The 26,123-nt window shown below is 42.6% G+C and overlaps 1 protein-coding gene across 2 annotated transcripts in view; it reads right to left on the bottom strand.

Annotated features, from left to right (window-relative positions):
• wdr25 (WD repeat domain 25) overlaps window positions 1-26,123 on the bottom strand; it is a 37,650-nt gene that overhangs the window by 4,433 nt on the left and 7,094 nt on the right. For both annotated transcript variants that reach the window (XR_005005366.1, XM_036542693.1), the window contains exon 3: window positions 11,577-11,724. Coding sequence is in view for 1 of the 2 variants with exons in the window: in XM_036542693.1 (XP_036398586.1) it covers window positions 11,577-11,724 (148 nt within the window). In the remaining variant the exon portion in view is untranslated. The remainder of the gene's footprint in view (window positions 1-11,576; window positions 11,725-26,123) is intronic.

Genomic DNA, 26,123 nt, shown 5'->3' with positions numbered 1-26,123 from the left:
GCAGCTGTCTGTGTGGTTCTGCCCTTAGTAACCAATGGAATCTGGCACAAACAGGGTCCTTTTCAACTTAGCTTAATACTATCAAAAGAGATTTGTTTTTTAAGTTGAATTTTACCTGACATAGGGGGATTGAGGAGTAAATGAGTTACAGCTAATGGGAGGCTGTTGTCTAGGGCTTTTCTGTTTTTGAACATTGGGCATTCCAAATTTTTTTTCACTATTCTATCCCATTTTGGAATGCTCAGCTGTGTTCTAGAAGCCACCCTGGAACTGCAACCCACGAGGACAGTCTGTGATGGGGAGACAAACCCAGACTAGAACTGAGTCCATAGGGATAAACCTTGTAATCTGGGCCAAATTGTTCAGTGTAATTTGTCTTAATTTTGAGATAGATTCTTTTCATGGCAGACCTGTTTTTACAGATTTAAAAAGAAAGCTTATTTTAAACACATGAGTAACTTTGTGACTTTGCATAGCATCTCTCCGTACATACAAATCTTTGTTCAAGAACCACTTTAACCTAAATAAGTATCACTGCTTTTACAGCTATCTCTCTAAGAGCCCTATTTAGAGGGTGCAAAAAAGATAGTGTATTGATGAAATGCAAGTGGCACAGATAGCAAAAACTGACACTTGTGCCAAGACTGCTATGATCCTGAGTGCTTTCCTAAGTGGCTGCACCACTGAATGGGTGTGACAAATGTGTATCACTTTGGTTTGAGATGTGGACTGGCTTTAACACCAAGCGGAGCAGCATTTAAATTGTTCTCAAAATCCACAGAAACTTTGGTAATCAAATACCTGACAAAGACTGAATGCAGGAACGCGCTGTACCTCCGCACTTTCCTCCTCCAGTGCTATCAGAGATTACATGGCATAGTCTTTGTTGAGGAGAGGGGGTTGTGAAAATGATGTGGGCTGGACCATTCAGAAATACACAGCATTGTGGGACAGCTGACACACCTGCCCACTCAGTGTGGCGGACCACTTAGCTTCTCCCATATGTAGGCTAAACAGGTAATTTGTTTCTGAAAATGAGTTTTATTACTATGTTAGTAGAACACAAGGTACAGTGCGGCAGACATACTGTACATGACCCATTGGAAGGTGGTTCAGACCAGGTAATTTGCCAGTTAACCCTCGGGAACTGCACAAAAGACAATGCCAAAATAATGTATACAAAGGAGAAACAATGTTTACATTATATGCAGCCATTACTTTCCTCATAAAATACAGCCTTTGAACACTACAATACACTAAGCACTCCTGTCTTGCTTATGACATAATAAGTGCAATATTAATATGTACTTTTAATCGGGCAAATCCCTCTAATTAGTTAACTGTGACAATAATAATCTCACAGTACTGACAATAATTTTCTTTTTAATCTTGAAGTTCCTGGCTGTGGCTTGTTGCTGCCCATTTCGAGCTCATGTTTAAATTTGGCCAGTCTACATTTAAATGTGTCAAATAATTATACAAAGCAGAGCTAACTTTTCTCAGCACTGCGTTTATCAAGGCTGAGAGGGGACACAACACTGCAGTGAATACCCTTGGGATCGAGCTTCTTCGTTTTACCCTGCTGACTGTTGATGATGCCAAAACACCCAATTCGGCTTAACACACAGAGTACCAAACTGCGCAAGAATTTCTTGCAATTTTGTTTTGCAATCATACAGCATAACCACAAAGGAAAATGCACTACTAGTTACAATGACAGCGCTGTACAAGTCTAACAATCATACAACTCTTCTGATCATTGTCTGTAGCAAATATTGTATCACTTAATTATTAGTTTCTTATTGACACAAGTCATAGTGTCTCTGGTAGACTGAGCTGTTAGTGCTGTTGCTATATCACAGCATGGTGTCTCTGCCCTGATCTGGTGGTGACAGCCTCAGGTCTGCCCTTGTAACTAAGCTCACTCTCTACATCCCATCCCTTAGTCATGCTGCTATAGCCTTATTCTGTCAGGGTTTCCTTATTGTACACAGGCTACTCTTCTCTACACTCTCACTCATCCAGTTGATCCTCTCTCCAACCATATACATATACCTAATAATGGCTTCTCTGTTTGCCCCCAATGCTACAGAGCACCTGCTGGATCTTCAACTCCTGCAACATCACCACCTGCTAACCTACCCACTGCAATAAACAAGATGCTTGGACTATCACTGTCTACTGACAGATGAGGAGTCGCCACTCATAGCCAGCCCGAGGCCACCATACCATCCCCTGGCCACCTCACTGGCTACAGAATGTACAGTAACTGTTGCTATTAACTAGCGCTGTACTGAAAAATTTGAAGCTTTCTTCATTTAATTGGCATTTGATTGTGAAATTAAGCATTTGATTATTAGGATGGGTGTTCAGTTGCAGTTTTAAGGTTATTGCTACTGTAATACAAGAAATTTAGATGTTAAAGTGGCCTACTTAATTTTGCCAACAAACTGTGGGGCACCAAGTATAACAGACATTTTTTCATAGACAGAATGCCTATGCTACGAAACGCACCATAACGCGTTTTGTCCAGGAAAAACACAAACGCGTTAGCATTGTGTTCATGCACAGAAATAAAAAAGGGATGGTTCCTGACGTGCACTGAATTGACCGCTGTGCTTTTCATTTTGTGGACAAAAGTAATTCTGTCCACGTAGTAGATGTCCTAGTCCAGCATTTATGCTTTTGTGACACAAAATGCAGAATGCACTATGCTATCATCATTCCATGCCATTGAATGTACATTTTGTCCACTTAACTGTTTGCTATATTACTGAAAGTATGATGTGCACGAAAGGGATTTAGCACTATATATTCTGTGACTCTGCAGTTACAGAAGGCATTCCATCCACAAAAGCAAAGGCTGCTTGAACTTTCGTAGACATCAGTGTTTTGCTTACGTACAAAATTAGTTATAGGCTATATTACTGAAGGTATGATGCGCACGAAAGGGCTTTGGTCCGTGAGTCAGCAGTTTACGGAATGAATTACGTGTCATGAAATCGTACAGGAATAATTCTGTACACTAAAGCAAATGCTGGTTGAACTTTTGTCGACAGAACTGTTTGTTACATTCATTCGGTCACTTACGAAATGCCGAAACAACAGGCCTAAACGATGACATCACGACAGACGTTCAAAGCTTCATTCAAAAACGGTTGCCTAAAATTCGAATGGCAAAAAATGGCATTCGATACAGCCCTACTATTAACTGATGCTTTTATGTTTGATCCCAATGTTAACACTTCCACTGTTTCCAAAAGTCTTTTCCCAGTGTACAGCCCAAAGCTGTAGGTGTGAACACAGCCATATTATGTGGGTTTGTCAAATTAATGAATCTCAACACCCCTACCTTTACCTCTGGCTGGTACCCTATTATGACTGCTTGACCATACAACAGGCAGAGATTTAAAAGAAGTGTTTTCTCTCAAATTACAAATCTTCCAGGAAAAGAGCAGAAATATAGTGAACAGGAGCAGATAATGTTGCCTTTACTGTGCATGTGAACATCGTCACAAGAGAATGAAGTCTTTGAACACATCTTGCCATTGCAATCCTGGCTGGATAATTCCACAGCAATTTGAAAGCAATCACCAATCATTTATTATTTATTATGTTTTAAGATGCATACTGAGATTATAGCTTGGTTGTCTTCTCTCCTCTTAACAGTTAAGCATGCCAGCCTCTACCAGTCAAACCACATAAAGTGTAGAGGCTCTGCTGTCTAAATTATCTCCAAATAACTACTATGATTATTACTACCCCTACTATCACTACTACTACTAAAAAGAGGAAGAGGAAGACAACACCAATAAAACAGCAGTTCTCACCTTTGCTCGCTTTAGCTATTCTTTTGTTTCTTGTCAGAGAAAAACAACAGAATGGCAAGAAAGAATGCCAATCCTCATTTGGCAATACAGATTAAAATGATGTCTCCTTTGCAGGAATGACTACTAGACTACACCAGCTAAAAACAGGCAAGTTAATGTGTGTGATGGTGAGATATTGGTAAAGATTACATATTAGTGAGGGTGAGATATTAGACAAAATGAGGTATTTATCAGCATGAGATATTGACGAAGATGAGATATTAGTGAGAATGGGATATTAGTGAGAGTGAGATATTTGTGAGCATGAAATATTTTTGAGGATGAGATATTAGGGAGGGTGAGATGTTAGTGAATGTAGGATATTAGGAAAGATGGGCTATTTGTGATTGTGAGAAGTGGTTTGGGAGCAGGGGGTGAACAGAGACAACCTCTCTGACACTCACTGAGGTGTGAATTTGTATCACCACTTCACGCCCGATCCACCACCAGTCTGGCTGTCCTGATTTGAAGATCAGGCAAGGTAATTAATCTGTCACGGCCAGGGTCCCAGGCAGGTGACAGCCACACTGACAGCCACATCTACATCCTGTCTCTCTACCAACCGCTGTCACCTCCGGTCACACGTACGCCCCCAACATCCTTCTGCAGGAGATCACTCACCGTAAACGGTCGGGACAAGTGATGTCACAGTCTTATCAAACCGATTACTGCCTATAAATGTGCTGTAACTGGTGTACAGTATCACAGATAAAGGGCAAGGCATTGGGGAAAAGAAAAGATGAACAAATCTGCTTTGTGTGGTCACCGTTGGTTTTAAGGCAGTGCTGAAATGGTTTTTAATATTTGGACAGGTGATTGGTGCTGGTCACATCTTGTACAAATAGGGGATAAAGGCAAAAAAATCCCACTGAAATTAAACACTGGCAGAGCTATTTTATGGAATTAGAGACTGGAGTCAAACTGGCCACCCTTTCTTGAAACCTTCAAAAAATCCTACATGTGACCATATTTTCCCTATTGAGATATGAAAAAATACAGAAAAAAATGAATGGTATTACATATTCTACATATACTACATATACCATATAGACATATGCAGATAGACACAGGATTTGCATTACATTAGGACATCTCACTTGGAGTCCAGAATGTCCGAAAATGAAATTTGTCTAAAGACGCACAAATTTCAAACCATGTCCTCCACGGCTACACAATGCAAAGTGGTAATTCCACACTAACACAATGGAGAGGTATGTTCAGCTCTAGTCACACCTCTCCCATCTTATAAAAGCGTATGGCATTGTCATACTTAACTGCATAAAAAACCTGTCAAGCATGATGTGCACCACTAACCAGTTTTGCCAAATGTGGCAAATGTGCCAAATGGGAAGCAATTACATCTCTAACAGTGATGAATTGTCTTTTAAAGTTGTCAAAAGATGACCGCAAATAGGCAGCATATGGAACAACACCCCTACACTCTTCAGCTAATACCATGACAAAATACCATTTTAATATGACATTTCAACATTGCCTCCTTCATAAGTGGTCTAAGTGATAGGTCATGAAGCCTCGTGCATTTTTATTGTGTTAATGTATTCATAAATGGCTTTCCTTGTGATGAAAACATTTGTAATCAATATCACGCATCAACACCTACACATTTTAAAGTCCTGCCAAGTTTTATGGTAATAAGGCAATACAATCCAAGTTTTCCTGTTGGCACTTTGCCAGTGATTCCTCTTCTGAATTATCATCGCTGTCTCTACATATCAGGAGTCTATTGAAAGCTGCCTTTTATCTCATGCGCAAGTGAAAAATAACCACAGATAAAAAACTCATTTAAGCCAGCAAAGCTGTGATAGCATCACAAAATGACAGTGTTTCAGCCTGTGGTTGCCTTCCAGGTGAATGTTATTTAATTGCAGTAGTACTTAACTTTCTCCCGGTGCAGCAGAGAGCAGAGCTGATAAAAAGCTTGACCTTAGAGAGTAGGCGTTCATATTCCCTAGTATTTCCCAAGATTCCCAAGTGGTACGATCCAAAGGCTTTGTCGAGGTCTTGTGTGGTGCAGACTCATCCCAGACCCACAATCCCAAAGTTCACTCTGGGAGAACCACACTGGTATGGCGTCAGATTTATGTCAAAAGTCGCGAGCGCAGAAAACATTCTCGCACACAAAGCAGCCACCACGCGCGAGAGAATTTCTGCTTGGCGAGCGCTGGAGGGCATACACGCTCGCCAAGCAGAAATTCTCTCACACGTGGTGGCTGCTTTGTGCGCGAGAATGTTTTCTGCGCTTGCGAGAATGTTTTATACGCTTGCAAGCATGTTTCCTGCGCTCACAAGAATGTTTTCTGCGCTCGCGACTTTTGACATAAATCTGACGCCATATACTGGAGCCTCCCTTTACAACTTCTGCAAAACTGCTGGTGATTTTGAGGGACCTGCGGGACCTAGATTTGGCTCACATGTTGAACTGATCAGCAAGATTGTATCTTCCACTTCCAACCTCTGCAGTGTGTTGTTGTGTTTACTATAACAACTGAGTCTTGTACTCATTAGGTTACACACTACAAATTATTTCCTAACAATACATACTCCCTCTCAAGCCTGTGTACGGACAGACAGTCTCCTTTGGTTCAAACTGCTTAAAGCAGATTACTCCCAAGCCATCTGATATATGTTTAATTATTGTGTAAAATGAAATGCTCTCTGCTCAGTGAGATCGACTCTCCGGTCATCATCTCTCTCCACACCACCCATCAAAGCGACTTAAGGTGATCGACCCAGTGCGTTTCGCCGCCGACACGGAAAATGAGAAGATGAAACCTCATTTCCACGGTGGCGTGACATCCGCTGATTAGAAAGAGGGGCCTGCAGCACAATCTGAGACACTAGCAACTAGGTTATGAATGCGCAATTAACAGCATCGTTTTCTAATGTCTCCACTGATGGTTTTAACTTAGCTAACACGGTGAAATGTTGGGAAGCAAAGCATTGGTATGTACTTATTAACAGCCATATACATGATATACATGTTGGATGGAACAAAACCAGTGTATGTTTAATGCATAATGCCATTAATATTGCTTTTGTAAGCATTTACAACTGTACTGCATTCTGAAGTGTTAATTTTAACGCATTTTACATGAAGGTTACAGCAATGCCACACTGGTTACGGCAAAGAGGAAGAAAATGACAGCGTTTACCTGAACTGGTCATAAAGAGCGTGCTTGTACGTGGACATGAGGTGGAACCTTTATTGATGGCACTTAACTTAGCAAGCAGAGAGAGCCGCGCTACAGGGACAGTATTTGAGTACATCTCAGCTGCTCCCCGCCACACAAATACGCTCTCCCCATCAACAAGCAAATCATTCCATCCACGCATCTGTCACTTGAAGGAGCGAGATTGCTGCATTGAAGCGGCCACTCCAATTTCTTTCAAATCAAGGATCTCATTCACTCCAATACACCCATCACTTGTTGTGGTAGGGGGGTGGCACTCTTCGCAGTCAATAAAGAGAGCAGAGATTTATTTTGGTTCACTCAGGAATGATAACACATCTTCCCTTCTGCGTGTTTTAAATTGTTGTTTTGTTGATTTTTTTTTGTATAATGACATGGGCAGAGGTGGCAATCTATCATCCTGATCCTGCACTAATGTTTGGAGAGAAGATAAAAAATCAGCTCCCTGCATAATTAATAAGCCTCTTCACGTTTTAATTAAGAAACTTAATTAGCTTAGCTAAGAGGGGCGATAAGGAGTTTGTTGGATATGGCGGCTAGCACGCGTTTCTGAGAGCAGCCTGAACAGCTCTCTGTCCCTGCCTTCAGATCTGCAGTGCAGGCCTTGATGAGAATAAACACAGAATATAGTGAAAACGGTGCTGCAGAGCCAAGCGCCTCTTTTCTGCCTAATTACAAGCTAGACTTTGTTCTTAAAGGCCGGATGGGTTTGACAGGCAGTGTTGTACTGCCTTTTGTTTCACGTTATCAAAGGAGAAACCACCATAGGTGATTAAGACAGTGGGAGTGAAACATATGAAAGCAAAGAGATTCTACCACAAAGCCTTGAGAGCAGGAAAAAACAATAGGAAGCATACAGCTGCCGAGTGTCTGTTCTGAGAATGGGAGCCTAGACAACATGCCAGCACAGACAGCCAAATACTGGCAGCACAGGGGCTTGGCCTGTGCGTTGAGCATGGCCCCCACAGTAAAACTAGCCCTCAAGAGCTACAGCTTCAAACTCGCTTCCCTCTCTTCAGCTGTAATGTGAAATCCCTGTCGCCCTTCCCAGCATGCACTACCACAGCGGTCACAATGCCCTGTGTCTGTGTCACAAATTTAACAGATGAGGAAAAGCACCCCAGTTCAAGCTTGTAAACAGCTACTGCAAAAGTGTGCAACGAATGAGGACAATACAGCTATCGTCGACAGGGTGGAAGAGTTCTTCTGGGCATGGAGATGGACAATGGGGCTTTACTGGGCCCTAAATCCGGGTGAGATCACTGCCTGCACCAGGCTAACCCTGTCTCAGCCACCCTGTTTCACAGCCCCACTGCCTCTGCAGTACACACCTGTGAAGCAGTATGTCCTCTGATCATGGGCAGCAGTACAAAACACAACCACCCTGCAACTCCTCATCTTCAGGCTGCCACACACACACACACACACACACAACACACACACACACACACACACACACACACACACACAAAAAACGCACATACAGCTATATATAAGTGTCACTGTCTAATATGAGGAAGACCTTATTTCATTTTTATGGGGGCAACTGCTGGTTCCTCCTTACTACAGGCCATGAACATGTTCTCCGTTTCATCATTACTGAGATGTGAGGAAGACTAACGCTACAGCACTGGCACTGTATTTATTTCCACAGCTTTGTGGGGTCTGTTCAGACATGCAGGTGGTGTGGTCTGAGCACAGTGCAGGCAGAGCCATATGAAGCCGTGCCTGTGTAGAGTATGAAGCTCACCTCCTATCTGTACTCAGGCATGCCACACAAATGTGGGCAACTCCTGTGGACAGAGGACATGGTTTGGTGGATGGAGTGCCGGGGTGCCAAGGCCCATCTGTGCCATACACCCTGGAGGAGACAGGCAAGCATCACACTCCACTGAGCCCAGCTGCAGCACCAGCACCAGGAAGGCCCGGCGATCCACTGGCCCAGCGCGAGTCACCACCACTACCATCACTGATGGACAAGATTAGAATAGGATTAAGTCACCGCATGTGATTTGGTGGCGGAGAGTGCTGGGGCCATGCACCGGCTTCACCTGCAGTGATATATGCGTTATCGATCTCCTCCCGGAGCTGCCGGGCTGTTTCATGGTCTCGTGGAGTAATTATCCGTGGGCCGTATTGGCAGAATCGGCAGGGAAGGGCAGCGCCCCATGGAGCCCTGTCCCATGGATATGTAGGCCAGAGGTGCGTTCAATACACAGTGCTACAGGCCCCTCTGTGCTCAACAGACAGCTGTATCGTACTACTGTATATGCACACTACCCACTTTAGCATATTTTCCAAAACATCTAGAATTTTCCCAGTATTTTACAGTATAAATTGTGCATGCGACTGTTATTACTCCGATTTACTATACATAGGGTATTCTTCAGAGGCTTCCTACAGATTTTCCACTACACTCTAACTTTTAATAATTTACTAGCTGGAAAGCTAATAACAGTACCCAAATATTTATATACTTGCCATACACATGCATATACAGTTATATACATTAATATTTCAGGCTTGGACTTCATCATATTCCAAAATATCTTCCATAAATTCCGTTGGGTTTATAGCAATCCATCAGTTGTGCTGCTGTTCCTGTGCTGTAAAGGCACTATTTAGTTGTGTACATGTTTATTAATTTATTGGCAATTCGTTTTTGCCCCAGGATCAGCTGTATTTGAGGAGCAGATGATGCTATGCCTTATTTCACAGGGGAATGCTGTGAAATCATTTGTGTGCAGAATGCGATTGGACACGAGCTTGGGAGTATGGGAGGAAATCCAACACTGTGGGAGGAATCCAGCAAAGCAAGAAAACTACTTGACATGCTAGCAGAACTACATGACCATAATCATGATGATAATGATCATCATCATCATCATCATAACTGGCATTAGTACTTTCAGCAAAATGCAATCTATTTCAAGCACAGTATGATCACAGAGAGCAGTGAGTTTCATCAGGTAATTTTTTTTACAGGGTGAGATAATGTTTGAAGTCACAATGACTCAGAAAGCAGGTTTTGGTCTATGATACCATAAGTATCTCAGCGGATCACTATTGTACAGTGGCTTTAATCAGAGATAATCACAGCAGGTCTACATTGCCAGTGTATCCAGATTATACATGCGTGTGTGCGTGCATGTGCGTTTGTGAGAGAGCTCAGTCTGTGAAAAGCACCCTGCAGTCCTCCTGCCCACACATCCAACGGACTCGTTAATCACAACCTCCTGAATTGTTCATCCCTGTCTTAACCTAAACGTAACTCCACAAATTGGAAACATGCAGGCTGAGGTCTGAAATAGGTACCACAGAGGTCCTGTGTTACCTGAGGCCATGCAGAACCACTGGGCGCCCTTGGTCATACTATGCACCGCCTAACAGAGATGCAGGGCATTCATACTGCATGTACCACCACAGAGGCTGTGTGTATGTTCACAACACAAGATACCGGTGGTGAATTAAAAAAATAAGAACTGTACAGAAATACAGTAACAAAAACTAAAAAAATTCAAACAAAATTATCTGCTGACTGTTTTCAAAAGCAAGATTATTTTTCCATCTTTGTTTACATCACTTTGCCTGGTAACAGTTGGATTCAACAGCTGGGGTGAATGTTGGATTCAATATAGTGGGGTGGATGAATTTGTTCAGTTAAGCTCCTGATCCAAAAAGGCACTGAAAGCTGACTGGCTGAATGCAAGCTAGCAGTCTTTCTATTGTGACAAAATGTAAGCCCTTTAAGAGAAGCTCTCAGTCATCTTGAACACATAGATCCTACACACTGGAATATGCCCCTTGGTTCCTATCCATCTAGCCAGTCACCAGTTTTACACCTCTTTACACACAAACTACTAGTTCCAATCACTGGTACAACAAAAGCTTATTTTTCCAGAATGATTGAACTATATCATAAACACTGTACTCACACAGCGTAGTGTAGTGGTAAGGTAAGATATTAACAGGCCACAGTGAATATCTATCTGAATAATTTAAATTGCTCTTGGTAATACCGTCTGCTAAATGACAATAATGTAATGCAATGTAATTCCTGAAATGCTGCTAAAAGCAGGACAACATGGTTCCTGGAAGCGTGTCCTTGGGTGGGTTTGTGTGCCTTCCCATATAACCTCTCACTGTATACCTTTATGTCAGCTGTTTGGACTGACTCATTAAGACAATGGGTGGGCACCAGAGGGTTTCCAGTTCTCCAGGAGCAGGGCTGCGCTCCACTTAGACGGAATGGCTGGAGTGGGTCTTCTCATTAGCGGAATGAACGCAATCAGTAAGTGGCTATGTTGGATCAAAACATTATCCTTAATCAAAACATTAACATTATATGAAAAATCAGTTTCAAATGTAGATCTAAGCTGCTAACTGAAAAAAAAGAACAATTCTAGACCATCATGTAGCTGTATGGTTTCTGTCTTTAAATTTGAATCTTTGATGTTCCCTGATCCAGCTGGAGTGAGACACAGCCAGTACTCACTGGTCTCCACGTCGGTCAGGTGGACCATGTGGTCAAAGGAGCCAGTGAGGAGGTGTCGCCCGCAGAGGGTCCAACAGGCATCCCGCACCGCCCCGCTGTGGGAGGAGCATGTCCGCAGGCACCGCCCACTCCCCGCACCATCCCAAACCTGCCACACACAAATACAGGGTCAACATAGCTTCATTGCACAACCTCACTGTCAGAGACCCGTCTGGCTCCAGGCTCAGTGAGCACAGCCTAGCCTGGTCTGGAGACAGGCTGAAATACAAAGCCTTGGCTCTGAAGGAAGATCCAATAATGATATTATAATCTTACATTTTAAGTTCTCTAGGGGTTCCCAGCCAAAGAAAGTCAAAACACTTTCTTATTAGCCCTCTGAGGCTCGTCTTAAAGGGTATGGCTCCATTTCTGTGAATTAAAATGTTTTGAATTTTTCAAGATTACCATCCGTTTTCTCTCTGTGTGTTGCTTTGCAAACATAACTATTCTGAGTTTCAAATAAATGTTAAATTCCACAGTAAATGCATGCTTGTTCTTGACCCCTAAACTTGAAGTTAATGCCACAATACACATGAGCAAACCTTTTAAATTTTAATACCACTCAAAATTCAAAGAAAATGCCAATGTGTTTGGCACAATGTAGCTCTTAAACCTGACTGAACTGACCATTTGCTATGCTTGCATACACAAAAAGTCACCTTCAACCCCTCAGCTCCAAGATAATGCCCAGAGCCTTCCAGTTTTTATATCGATGCATTACCATATTATGACAAAATGAAGGAAAATTCCAATTTGGTAAGCACCACACAGCTTTTTGTCTTCAACAAAGTGATGTTCTGCAGTGCAGTGAATGAATGCAATTGCAACCTTCACCATTTGTCAGAACCAATCAGACAGATCAACCACTCACCTTTTGTTTGTTTTAGCCAAGTCACACCTCAACGGGGAATTAAAAAGCAATGGAAAACCATAAAAAGATGACAGTGATTTCTGGAGTCAGCATGTCAAAAGCACTATAGTGCTACAAATGTTCTCAACTATGAGATGAGCAGGTTACGAAGCTTGCACACCAGCACCCAAGCATTTAGGCTGTGATGTGGAACAGTTGTAAGGATGGAGTCCAAAGTGAGGAAGGCGTCATGCCAAAGCGCGTGATGGATTAGGGATGCCCTAATATGGACACCGTGCAACAGCATTCAGTCATTTTAAATGACATACTGAGATGCTTTGTATGGAAGAATACACTACATGTCTGATCACATATCATACTTGCTTAAGGGATGCACTTATCCAGGTGAGCTTGTATTTTATGTCTTTTTATGAAGCTAGATGTTTCAAAAGGAAGTTCCATTTAATTTCTCTGCTCTAGGGAACAACAGCACTGGAAAGAAATGACATCTTTTATCAACCAGGATTCAAGCCTGCAACCATCTGCTTATAAGCCCAGTTCCCTTACAATTATGTTACACATATGCAAAAGGAATAGTTAAGGTCTTCTTATATACCTAAGTATGGTTTCCAAAATTACACTTGAGACTCTAATTCAATGTCCTTATTAAGGGTAATCAGAGATTATTCCCCTTATCAGTTTAAGGCATAAAATGATACTCCCAGTATTCAACATTATTCATGCCATTATAATAATATCCCTATTTTCTTCAGATTCAAAGGCAACAAAAAGATGGTACACATTGTGGATGGATGATTAATATAGCAATATTATTCAAACACATATTATACAAATGGGCTTAATAAGAGCCTTGGAAAAAAGATATCTTAGTGCAGGCTCCATATGCTGAGTACAGTTGTCCTGAATATTTATAAAAGTCCTCATATCTGATTGGCTCGTTGATCTTTTATTTGCCACTGACTGTATATGTGTACAATAGCACAGAACAGAACAGTAAGCGTTTATTGATCCCCATAGTAGGGTATAGGTGCTCATGATTGTGTGGCTAAGATCAAGTTTGCATTTAGAATTTGGTCTAACATTAACTTCACAGTCATAGAAAACAAAGACACACAAATATATGTTTTTAGCTGATACAATTATAATAACTGCATTCTTGTGCTCCAATAGCATTCCCTGCAGTTAAAATAATTTGTTCAAGTTGTAAAACAGCTTAATAATATTACAAATCCCATTGTAGATGTGCCTTGCTTACAGACCATTTTTATCCAGCAGAGAGCAGAGGTCGGAACACAATTAAAGCCCTCTGCCACCGTGGGAAGCATTCTGATGTCCCTAATCGGATCTGTGCCAGGCAGGAGCCATTACTCACCCCTCCTGCAGGGGTCCTCGCCTGCGGCCTGGTCACATGATCTTTAGCAAGGGGGTGTCGGGTTGTGGGGGGAGTGGGTGAGGCAGCCCTTCTCAGCCCCCTCACAGTAGCACGGCCTGTCTGCCCCAGCTGGCTGAGGGTGTGTGAGAGTGCCGGGGGTCCGGCAGCAGCATGGCCTGGCAGGCTCACAGACGGCCACAGACACCGCCGACAGACGGAGGCCGCCCGGGCTGCGCCTTGTTTTCAAAGGCAAAGCGGTCGCGCGGACAGCTTGCCCTGTGCAATGCACCCGCAGGGGGCTCCAAAACGCTCTCTCTGAACAGCGGACGCCATTAGCATAGCATTGCTAACATTTGCTGCCGAGACTGGTATGTTTCTGGTCCAAAAGGCCGGATGCCAGAATCACCCTCGCCCCCATGTATGCTGTAGCACCGCACTAAGCTCTGCGGCACACAGCAACAGCCATTAAACAACAGGCCTGTCTACGATGGGCCTCTGCTGGCCGCTCTGACCCCAAGCAAACTGGAGGGACCGTCTGTCCTGTGGGGTTTTTCTGGGGGGGGGGGGAGATCAGTCCCCCCTCTCTCTCCTGTCAATCAGAAGCATGACTCATCAGGAGCCCCGCGCACACAGACAGCACTGCTCTCTGCACACCTGTCAGACCTGGCCAATTACACGCAGGGGATGCACTCCAATAGCAGCCGGCAGCACAGTCAACCCCACGTCCAGACCTTAACGAACAGATGGAGACAAGAGGGCCAGCCGTGCAGAGCAGCGCTTAATGAACCAGAAGGTTGCTGGGTCACATCCCTGAACAAGGCACTTTACCTGAAATGCTCTGGAAAAATATCCAACTCTATAAATGGAGAATTTGTAAAAATGCTGGCTCTCTAAGTCACCTTGGATAACAGCATCTGCCAGGCCTATAAATAATAAAGAGCAAAAACCTGTCCCATTATTTCCCTGTTCTGCACAGGAAATTCAGAGCTCTGAATATAAGAGCTTCATCCACAACCCACTGATAAAAAACTCCTGAATCTGGAAAAAAATATAATGTGCTGCCTAAAAACTCCATTTCACAATGACAGCCTCTGCCTGAGGTCTTGGTCAATGTACTGCCATGTGGTAGCCCACAATGCATTTCCAGAGGTGGTGAATGAAAATGGTTCTTATAAGTGTTAATTGGCTGTTTAATATGTATTATATGCAAGGGGTTGGGCAGTGTTGTGACGGGTCCCCCACTTCTCTGTGTCCGCACTGAGGGGTGTGCTGAGACTACACGACTCTGGGCCACTGATGTTTGGAGACAAGGGCTCGCTTTGTATGGACAGTGAAAATTCCCCTTTTATGCATTTAGCGTTATTTGAGAGATGATAAAGGCCTTCTCTCTGAATTCTACCATGTGAGCCGCTGAAAGGAATGGGAATTCAGAGGTCGGTTGTTATGGCGACAGATGAAGAAACTTGCTGTGGCTGTCAAGTTGACAAAAGCACCTTGAGACGGAAGATACGCCGTGTTCCAGTTCCACCTCCCGAATACGCACAGGAACACACACACACACATACACACAGTGAGTACATGGGCTGAATTACTCATCCATTATAGACCCATTCACTGTGCTGATACCTAGTTTATGTATTATACTTAACCTTCACCTTGCTTTAAGTGACTAAGCAAACACAATGACATAGATGTACTTTCATTTCAACAGCATTGCTCCTTTGACCTCTTCAAGGTGGTGAGGAACATGTGTGTGTGTGTGTTCACAGATTAGGCCTGTGTGAAATGACTCACTCCTGCAGGCCCAGGTCTCTAACAATGGTAGTGCCAGACACAGAGTGAATAGGTTGCCTCAGAATGATTCAGTGACATTGTCCTACAAAAGCCAAAATATATTGGGGGAGGAAGTCAGCAGAAATTACAGGTGACACCTCCTCCAAACTCCACACTCACTCATTAAATTCCCCTACTCACTCAGTACACCTCCACAAAGGGAAATTCACTAAAACATAAGCCGCTGTGATAGCAAAGGGGAAAGAGCTGTTGTGAGGGATGCAGTTCTAAGGTCCTTATTTTGAGTGTTCTGCACATCAATGTTTTAAGGCGGAATGATTAGTCACAGCACTTCAGTTTGGGTTCCGGTACTTGACAACACCACGGTTGTTTCAGCGATAAGTCCGTTGGCATTCTGGGCTTCAGTCGGCTTTTTTACACCCCACTTTGTTGACCACTTATGCCTCTTAGAAGTTTATTTCGTTGTTACCTTAGATGACCACAGAGTCAACAATGAGGGTATCACTGCACTCATGGTTTTGGCTGTTGTACACGTACAGAGATAGCAGACTTATAAAAAAAAAAAAAAAAAAAAAAACCTGCCCATCAGTGATCACCTTGCACCCTGGTCTGACAGAACACCTTGAGGTCTTGGTTTTGTCCTTGTGCAAGGTGTCCCACTCATTATTACTGCCACCGTTTCTGCTCACTCATGAGGACTGGAGTCTGCCACTGTTCCCAGTCTCCAAGCCTCTTTGTCACAGCCCGGCTATTTAGGCAAACTGTTGGCAACAATGGAGACAAAAGCAATTAGCGCTAATCTGCAGCTGTTTTGCATTCACGGTCACAGCTGAGACTTCTGACAGCCCACTAATACAATGAGCACCACTGTGTGTCAGGTTGCAGCCTTCCTCTGCAAGTCTCCAAGTGTGTGAAGTTAAATGCAGCTTCTGAGTCTTTGGGAGAGAGTGGTGAATGGAAGTCTGCCCGCCGGGAAAGTGACTGAGTGGAAATCCTTCCGGCCCCCACCCACTCATGGTGCCCACCCACTCGCACCACGTTTGCCGTGAGCAAGAATCAGCTTTGAACCCTGGGCCACACCACGGTGCCGCCGAACTCCAGCCTGGCCTCCCGCTCTGGCAGCCGCTTCCCCCTCCCCCAATCTGGGGACACTGTGAATGAGTCACTGAAGGGTGGGAGAAGGCCCCCTCCGGTTCCCCATCATCTCCTCAGCCCGGCGCAGACGTGAAGCTGTTCCACCAGGGCAGCGCTCATCGAGTGCTAACTCTGCTGGGAAATAAGATTCCATTTCTGAATTGAATCCATCAGAGACCATGCTCTAAGAAAGAGCCTCTGAGAAAGGAGGGAAAAGGCTGTTAACTTGCATGCAGACCTGAAGGTCAAGGCAACCGCAGCATACGGAGTAGCTTATTCAACTAAAAATGGAGCAGCGAGTTTATGAGAAAAAGATTCTGCTTTTTCTGCAGAGCTGGCCACGGCATTTCAATGGCTTTGGCTAAGGTCGGGCATGTCCGGAGTAACATTTCTAACAAGGGCGGAGTTCTGCAAGTCAAAATGAGGATGTGTGCCCAGTGTTGGCTGTCCTGGAGAGTGACGGCTCTCCAAGGTATAGCGTTCGGGGGCAACTGTCACTAAGTGGATGCTCTAGTTTAATATGAGGAACCATCTGTCACAGGTCTTACTGAAGCCTGTACGCCTTGTTGTTTGGGGTTCTATCAGATGGGGCTTTTCTGTGAAAGAACAACCAGGGGTCCGAACTCCTCTCCAGCACGGGAGCCATCCGAGACGTACTCATCCATTTTAACTGGGTGGTAATGTCTGTCTCACAAGGGCCTGCACTTAGCATTTTCTGCTTCTATATGATGGTGCAGTGAACGTATATGTACAAATAAAAAACATATTAAGTACACAGTTTGAGCTTTGAAATTACATTCAATCAAAGGGCATTCTAAAATTATTTAATAATTAATTATTTAATAATTTATTGTATAAATAATTAGAATAAATAATTACCTTTTGTTGGCTGGTAACAGCCTTTTCAGAAAAAAAAAACAAAAAAAAACAGAACAGTTGTGTTCACCTGGTAAATTCAACCATACTATACAGGATACCATGATATATACCATAGTATATACCACAGTATTTACCCTCCATATTTCTATAACAATGGATACTGATTGCAGTGCATCATGCGAGCACAAAGAAATATTTTTTGTTCTTATTTCTGTCGGAACACAGTTCTGTGTAATAGGCTGGCAAACTAACTGGTCCAGGTTGCTTCTGTCAGCAATCTCACTGCGTAATGACTCTCTCAGCATGTCCTGCAGTGACATTAATGACAGAGAAGACTTTCACTATAAACGTATTTACAACCAGGCCTCTGAATGTACACATCAGGCTCCTGTTAACCTACAATCCTTACATACTGCTTGCATTTATGGTGTTATAGCATCACATACATATACATATACATATTAATAATTAATTAATTGTCTTACTACATTGTTTTTATATTGACAACATGGTTGCTTTATACCTACAATGAATGCCCTTTGTGCATGAGTGTAACTGGTACAATGGAGTATTCTGTCCTTCTTTCCTATAGTAATTGCCGTATCTGAACCTCAACATATGTCGTTCCCTTCACTAGTGGTCCAGACCAGTAAGCTGCAACAGTGGTTTCAGCCACTTAGCTAATGATAGCGTTATACTAGCCCGCTGCAAACATAAATGTGTTTTAGGCTCTCCAAGTCTACATAATGACTTGGCTGCCTGCCTGGTTCTCTGGAGCCCAGCATAAACCTGCACATACCTGCCTGCTATGCGTCTCTCTAAAAGGTGCTTATGTGAGAGGGGTGCAGTTAAATCACACCTGGAGACCCCCTGGAAGCTCTGCCCGATCTCTAGAAGACTGCACTGGCTTCTTTTACATTCTGCTCTGCCCCTCTTTCCATTAATCAACCACCTTACATCTCCACAGTTCCCATTGCTTTATTTAAGGTGCAACAGGCTCACAGTTTAAAAATGAAATAGCACTCATGTTGAATCATCATCATTTTGTGCTCACTGGAATGTCCTCACAGATGCCAGTGAGCTAATACTCGAATCCAATGAGGTAGATGAACAGAAAGCTAAACATTTCTTTCTCCAGCTATTATGCGGCTTGTGAAGCTTTTAACGTAGTGCAGCCCCTGACCGAGCACTAATCCTCCTTCTTTACCTACAGAGTGACCGGGACCTGTATAGCAAAGCAGCTTGGTCCCTCCCTTAGAGCAGGACTGTAACGCTTCCTACTTGTTTTGGGCACAGATTGTTCAGATTCATTCACAATGAATCAGAAAGACAGAGTGTAGGTGGAAGACGTCAGCATGCAAACCCCCCAGGTCCCCTGCGGGGGGCGACTTGGCAAGCAGGCTTACATAGGCACAACCCCAGGCACCAGGGCAGGCTACAGTAAGCCCCACTCAGGCTCGCCCTCTCAGGGCCCAGTGCTCGTTGAGTAGGTGGGTGGTCTATAGAGGCTGTAGCGTGGATGTGTCTACATATTCTCCACTCGCTGCACCAGCGGACTGTCTGTACCACTTTGAACATCCACACATCAGCGCGCACCCTTCTGCCTGTATTCTATTATTGAATGCTGCACGGCTCCCAGCATGAAACAGCATTACAAAGTACGGCCGCACCCCCTACCCCTCTCCTCCCCTCTCCGTGCAAGAAACCTACACTTGTGAATTATTACCATATCAGTCTAGGACTAGGATCTCTGTTAAATAGGATTAAAAAGATAATATGTGCCTAGTGCCTTCATTTAATAACCCTATACCACAACGAGCATTTTGCTCAATTTGTTGGGAAAAGCTACAATAATTAATAATAAGAAGAAGAGGAAAAAAAACAGACTGAATCTGCATAATGCCTTTCAAGGTTCTCAGAGCGCTTTACAGTGAAGCAGTGACTCACCTCAACCACCACCAAATAGTGACACCCACCTGGGTGATGCACGGCAGCCATTTCACACAAGGCTAATGCCCACATTTAAACTGGAACAACACAGCCAGATTGAAGGGGGTGACTGGAAATTTGTCCAGGACTCTGGGATGGCCCCTCATCCCGTGTTGTAAGTGCTGACAGATCTTGAACGACCAAAGTGTTAAGGACCTTAGTCCAATATGTCTGGCAGTGTCTAGAGCAGTGTCCCATGCAATCTATTGGGTGTTGGGTTCTTCAGTTCAGTCAAGAGGGAAGACTGTTCCCTAGTTACCTATGAATTCCACTCCCAATTGCAAAAATACAAAAGTAATATACGTATGATGAAACAGCTTCAAGACAACAAGAATTGCTGCACCTTTCTCAACAAGAGGTGGTGGCAACTAGAGTACTGGGAACTACATCTGTAGGTCACTGTCACAAGGAAGCACTGCCCCCTAACGGCAAAAATGAAAATGCAGATCAAATCAGGGACTCTTCACAATATTTGTAAACATTTAAAGAAACTGTGAAAACTAATTTTAAATTAAACCTTACACTTGCAAAAAGCACTAATTGAGTGCTCTAAACAACAAACAAAATTGAATAAAATATACTTTTTCAACCCTGTTAAATCATGATTGCATTGTATATTATATAGGTGATGGATGAACTTAAAATAATTCTTTTCATTGCTAGAAAAGGTTATTCTAGCAATAAAGCCAATCTGTCTCTGCAAAACATATGGGTAATATTGGGTGTACCACCACATGCACAGTGTTCAGAAGAAGACACTTCCATTCACATGGTCCAGACAAAACTGGCTCCTTGAAGCATCAAATGCTTCCTATTTGATCATTTCAATATGATCAGCCTCTGAATGTCACTCATTTACTCAGCTAACAATCTAGGACAACATATAAACTACAATGCATCTAAGATCCCCATTACAAACCTTTTACATAATCATGTTTAGGGCATGTCAATTACAAATAAATATGTTCAACTGTCTAAAATTATTATTCTGCTTTATACTGCCATAACTAATTTCATGCATAAATAAATACATCATGCATAAACACCTAATGTATGATTTAAGCAGTAGGGTGAGGGGAGGGATGGCTGAAAGGATTAAAAGGAAATGTGACTGCTAGGTGCAATTACCAATTGCTTATGCAATACTACCTGTTAATGATGATGTGATGATGTACACATGAAACTGTGCACCTAGTACTGTTACTTAGTAACCCACAAATATAATTATTATAATTTGTAAAATAAATGTATTTTAAAAATGCAGCCTATTTACCATGGCTAAGGGTATAAATAAGTTTAAGTAACAGTGTTTGAATAACCCAGTTTCAAACTTTATTGTATGTGGTTACTCTTAAACAGCTGCTGAATTCATTTAGTGGCTTTGCTCTAATTCCTCTTTTGGGTCTTCCCTGTCTCTAGTGCTGCCTGCCAAGCCATTTGTCAATACCTCCTAGTCTGAAAATTATCAAAATATCACCAGGTCCTGTAATTCCATCTCTATTTTAAACTTCTTTAGTAAACAGTTTTGTTTTAATGTAATGTATGTGCATGACCCAAAAAGAGCCCCCATGCACTGGACTAGGACAAGATTTCTCTGTGTAAACCTCACCTTAAAAATAATCCATTAAAGAAGAGGTCTGATCTGGGGCCAGTGCTTATGGACTCACTTTACCTTCATCGTGTGATTCTGAGGAATAGAGCTGAGTCTACTGAGGTGGAAATCACCTGTGGTAGGCTGCTGATATGCCTCTGTTATCTAGCATACTAGCTAGTTAACATGGATTGTAAGCCTTCAGGTCCCCTGCAGCTCAACTCCTGCGATGTCTCTGAATACATCATGCTATTCAAAGGGTCATTCTGTGTTAAACAGAACTGACTGTGGCATCAGTTTCTCAGATTTGAGTTCATACATTCATCATGTGGAGAGCCTAGCATTACCAAAATCTCTCATTTTCTTTCTTATTAAAAGTAATTTTTGAAGTGCAATTAACTAAAGTAGTCAGTATTTTTGTGCCAACCCAAGTGCGCTTCAAGATATGGTCATTCCTGAGCTACAGTGTCATCCATTTTATAGCTGTCAAGCTGAAATGATTACAAAAATTTCAAGTAAGTCATGCATTATTCCAGTGAACATATTAAAATTCACTTAAAACATTCACATCTTGCCTTTGGGGATGTAGCTTGTACCAACAGCATAACAATGAAAAGAGAGCCCTGAAAAGTAACCACAAGAATGAAATTACAGAGGATACCAGAAAATTAACTTCAAATTAACTGCAATGAAGGCTATGTACTTCCCTCTGTAAAGAATATGATAATATATAAAATCAAATGCTCCAGTAACATTTAACTTGGATGAATACACTTCTGTTCTCTTGTGCTGGAAGTCCCCCTGGATAAGAGCATCTGCTAAATGAAAGTAATGTATTTAATATAAAATGCTGACCACTTAAGTAATGTAAAATGTTCCAGTAAATATGGACCACTTAAGGATTCACAATAGTACCAACTCAATAATATTACCAGCTAGTCAATTTTGCGCACATCTCAGCTCTAGCTTGACTCATCCCACATACTAGTAATGCTGCACCCCCGGAAAAACACTCTGGTTCTGGAGGGAGGAGTCGACTCAGTGATGATCATTGGCACATAGCATACAGGGACTGATTGCTACATGCTAGCCAGTATCAACAGCAGTGCTCTGTTAGTGTTGAAAGTTCCAGCAGCAGCATCTCAGCAGAACGCTCCTCTCCTGCTAATTTTGTGTCTACAAAAGAAAACACTGTCCTCTAATGGTGAACACTGGTAAGTGACTCTTGGATTTGATCAGGATTTTAGCTTGTAAGTCTTGGAATGAAAACTATGGGCTGTTCTTTTTTTTCCTTTAAAAGGGGGTATTACAGCCTGTTCAGTTAATTTTAACAACAATTAGACAACAACAACAATTAATTAGTTACTGAGAACGCCGATATTACATAACATTCTGAGTTCACTGTACAGGTAAAGTGCCATTTCAATTCTTTTCATCCCTTTTTCACACCATTTGCAATCAGTAGCACACTAGACTTGTCACTTTACATGCATGTCTTGGTTTATTTTTTTGAGATATTGAGACTCTATGAAACTAATGCTGCAACAACAATAATTTATTTAATTGTCCTCAATCAGTTTCAGACACCCAGACCATGTAAGCCTGAAACGCAGACTCCCTTGACTCTGACACTTTCACGGGTGTTTAGGTGAGAACTTTATTGCCTGGTACACAACTCTGTGATTTCAAACAATCCTCAAAGCCCACCCTGCTTTTTGGTATAGAATCAAGCAATATAAATGCAAAGTGAGGTGTGGTATTTCAATCCAAGGGGTGCAAGCCCAGGTCCCCAGAGCAGTGACTTGATTAATGCATGGAACCCAACAGAATGAAGGCTGCAAGACAATATAGCATATGGCAAAAATGCACCTGCGAAAGGACCCGCAGCCAGCAAAGCAATATTCGCTCGAGGCAGTGTAACTGACAAAGGCATAGCCTGCTCTGAATTATGCAAAATGCACGTCTCCCTCTATTAGTTCTGGATAATTCGCCTCGAGTGTCACACAAAGGAACAGCTTTTGCTGTCCTTGTTTAATAGCCTATATCATAAACTGCAATAAGACTGCATACTGTTTGTTACTTGGGGTCTCTGATGACATGCTCCAGACCACCTTTTTGGTAATCCTGATTCTCATTGCAGCTCATTTAATTATGCACTTTATGCTAGACTCGCTCTGCAAAATGAAATATCGCACTGTCTGAAGATCTGCATAATATATTTCATTAGCAGCATGAGCTCTCAGCTTGCATCTCCTGGCAAATAACTGCTATTATACTGCAGCTAAGGCAAACACAGCACTCAAGCCTGACAGCCTCAGAGCTCTCCTGCTGGTGAGGTCAGGGTCATGAGTGGCTGGTCTGGTAACTGTGGTACTATAACCCTCTTCACCATGATTATTTCTATCTGTGTACTCCCACACAGCTCAGATCTCAAGGTGCCCTTCTGGAGTGCAAGCTGAGCCCTTCAGCCTCATTAAAGGATGACCTTGATGCATAGTTGGCAATTACAAGCAGGGTTTCATAGGGGGAGAAAGGCATAAAACAAAACAAAGGGATCTAGAGAAAAAACCTGTTTGTCACACTGGTAATTACAATTAGTGACAGGGAGAAAAGCTTGGGTCGAGTTATAATGGATTATCAATGATTCACTCTTTTGAACCAGTGAATCAGTGTTTTGTTGTGGAGAGCAGAATCTTTTGATTGGTTCAAACAAGTCGGTGATTACATTACATTTGCTTAGCAGACACTCCAGTACGCTCATCCAGAGTGACTTAGTAAACTCACAATTTTAACGTATGACATGAAATGAATGTAATGAATGTATGTCATGTAATGTCATATCCTATTATAAGGCTGGACATTTACTGAGGCAACTCAGGGCACCTCGCCCAAGGATACACAGTGGCAACACTGTACCTATAGTATAGGCTGAACCAGTGAAATGGACAGCACAAGGTGCCCATTACAGTGTTCAAGAAGTTTATTACAGCAATCACATCCCCAGGGATACAGAAGGGTGTGAAAGGATACAAGGTCCTCCTGATTGATTTTGTATTTGTGCGATTTGAATGTCAGAAGCCTTTGACTTCGATGGAAGCATCTGTCATTCTGCAAACTGATGATCAAAGCAGTGGAATAATGAGCCATGACTGTGAAGGGTCTGCTTTCCTCTGCAGAGGAAATAGTTGCCGTCACGCTAACAGAGTGGCCCGATTCCACTGGAGCTCTACCGCAGGACTGGTGGCCCTCAAGGGGTAGGGAAAGAGCTCGCCCAATCAGGGCCATCCAAACCACCGTCCTTTCCACACTGATATAGAGTCAGGTCTGTCTTTAATTCTTCATTGCTTTTTTTAAGACCCGGAGAATCAGGTCCACACATTGTCCGGAGTTGCCCTTTCACACATGTAGTACATAGATTCAAGTTGATTGTGCTTGCGTGTTTTTTGATAATGATCAAGTCAGTAAAAGTGGCGTGCTCACAAAACGTGATCAGAGAGAACGATATTCCATTTCCAAATTCCAAACAAAAATAGCCCACACAAATATTGGGGGGGACATGCACCCCCCCCGGTTCTGACGCCCCTGCATACTCCACACTAATCTTTTAGTACGCACCATTAAGTATGCAAGTACACAGCACCCATCGTGAATATACTCTATATAGACTAGAATTCTAAATTAAGGAACGCTGATGTTAATTACCTTTGAAGCCGTACAGTATTTTGCTTTCATAATAAATACTACAACTGGCATGTTAAGTTAGATGACAGTACATCAAATTATTGATGTTAGCATAATACCAGTCACAAATGTGATATTTGCAATGATTTCTGGAATGTGAAATGTGAAACATCTCCAGAATGGTGTGCAGCACACTTCTTTTTTCAGTGATTGTAGTATGACATCCAAGTACTTTAACACCACACTATCCATACTATCATGTGTGAACATACTAGAAGATCAAGCACACTTGATAAACATACTACATAGCATGCTAGTGTGCGATTTGGGACAGAGCCCATGTTTCTTCACCTAGTCCACTCTCGTGTTAAAACGCTGTAGTATGTGTAAAGAAATCTAAAACACAGGTATTTTAAGGAGCATAATTCATTATTACATTATTAATAAATGTTAGTTTAGATTAAAAAGGGACAGTTATGGAATGAATTACTTCTGCACTTACAGCTGGTAAAACCTGGAGTATGAGTGATTAGAGTAGCAGCAAAGTGTAGCACATTATAGGCTTAATTCTTACTGCAAAGTGGACTCGAAAAGAGATAAGACGTAAGAAGTTACCCATTTTTTGTGTAGAAAAAGTCCACAACATATCCCTAACCAAGCCAAGACATCACAGAAAAAATGTCGAATAGCTTAACTTGTGAAATTCGGAACATGTGCTCTTGATTAGTGAGCTGTTGGAGAGTTGTGAAAACTGATGAAAGGCACGGGCACTCTACCTGCCTGTTTCACACCCGAGAAAACAGAGACACCCCAATTAAAGACAAATGAGCTTGACCATTAATGTCACACAACAAAGAGCCTCAAGGTCTGTCTAGGGTGATTCATGACTAGTATTTTATTAAGCGATGTAGTTTATTTAATTTGCTTGCTGGCTTTGTAAAAGGCAACAAAAAGCTACTTTTCTGCTGAGAGGCTTTCAGGCTAATTGGATCATGAGTAATAAATATCAAATATCAAAATACCCAGGGGCTCCTGAGTGCCTCAGAGGGTAAAAGCAGTTGTTGTTGCAAGCGCAAGGTTCAGCACTATGGTGCAGGTTTGATCCCAGCCATGTCTTTGGCCGATGATGGCCAGGAGCCCATAGCTGCAGAACAATTTTGCTTTGTTCCACAAGGGGATATCGGGGGAGAGTTGGTC

This window comes from Megalops cyprinoides, chromosome 12 (genome assembly GCF_013368585.1).
Source record: "Megalops cyprinoides isolate fMegCyp1 chromosome 12, fMegCyp1.pri, whole genome shotgun sequence".
Lineage (NCBI taxonomy): Eukaryota > Metazoa > Chordata > Actinopteri > Elopiformes > Megalopidae > Megalops > Megalops cyprinoides.
This window is presented reverse-complemented; position numbering and strand designations above follow the sequence as displayed.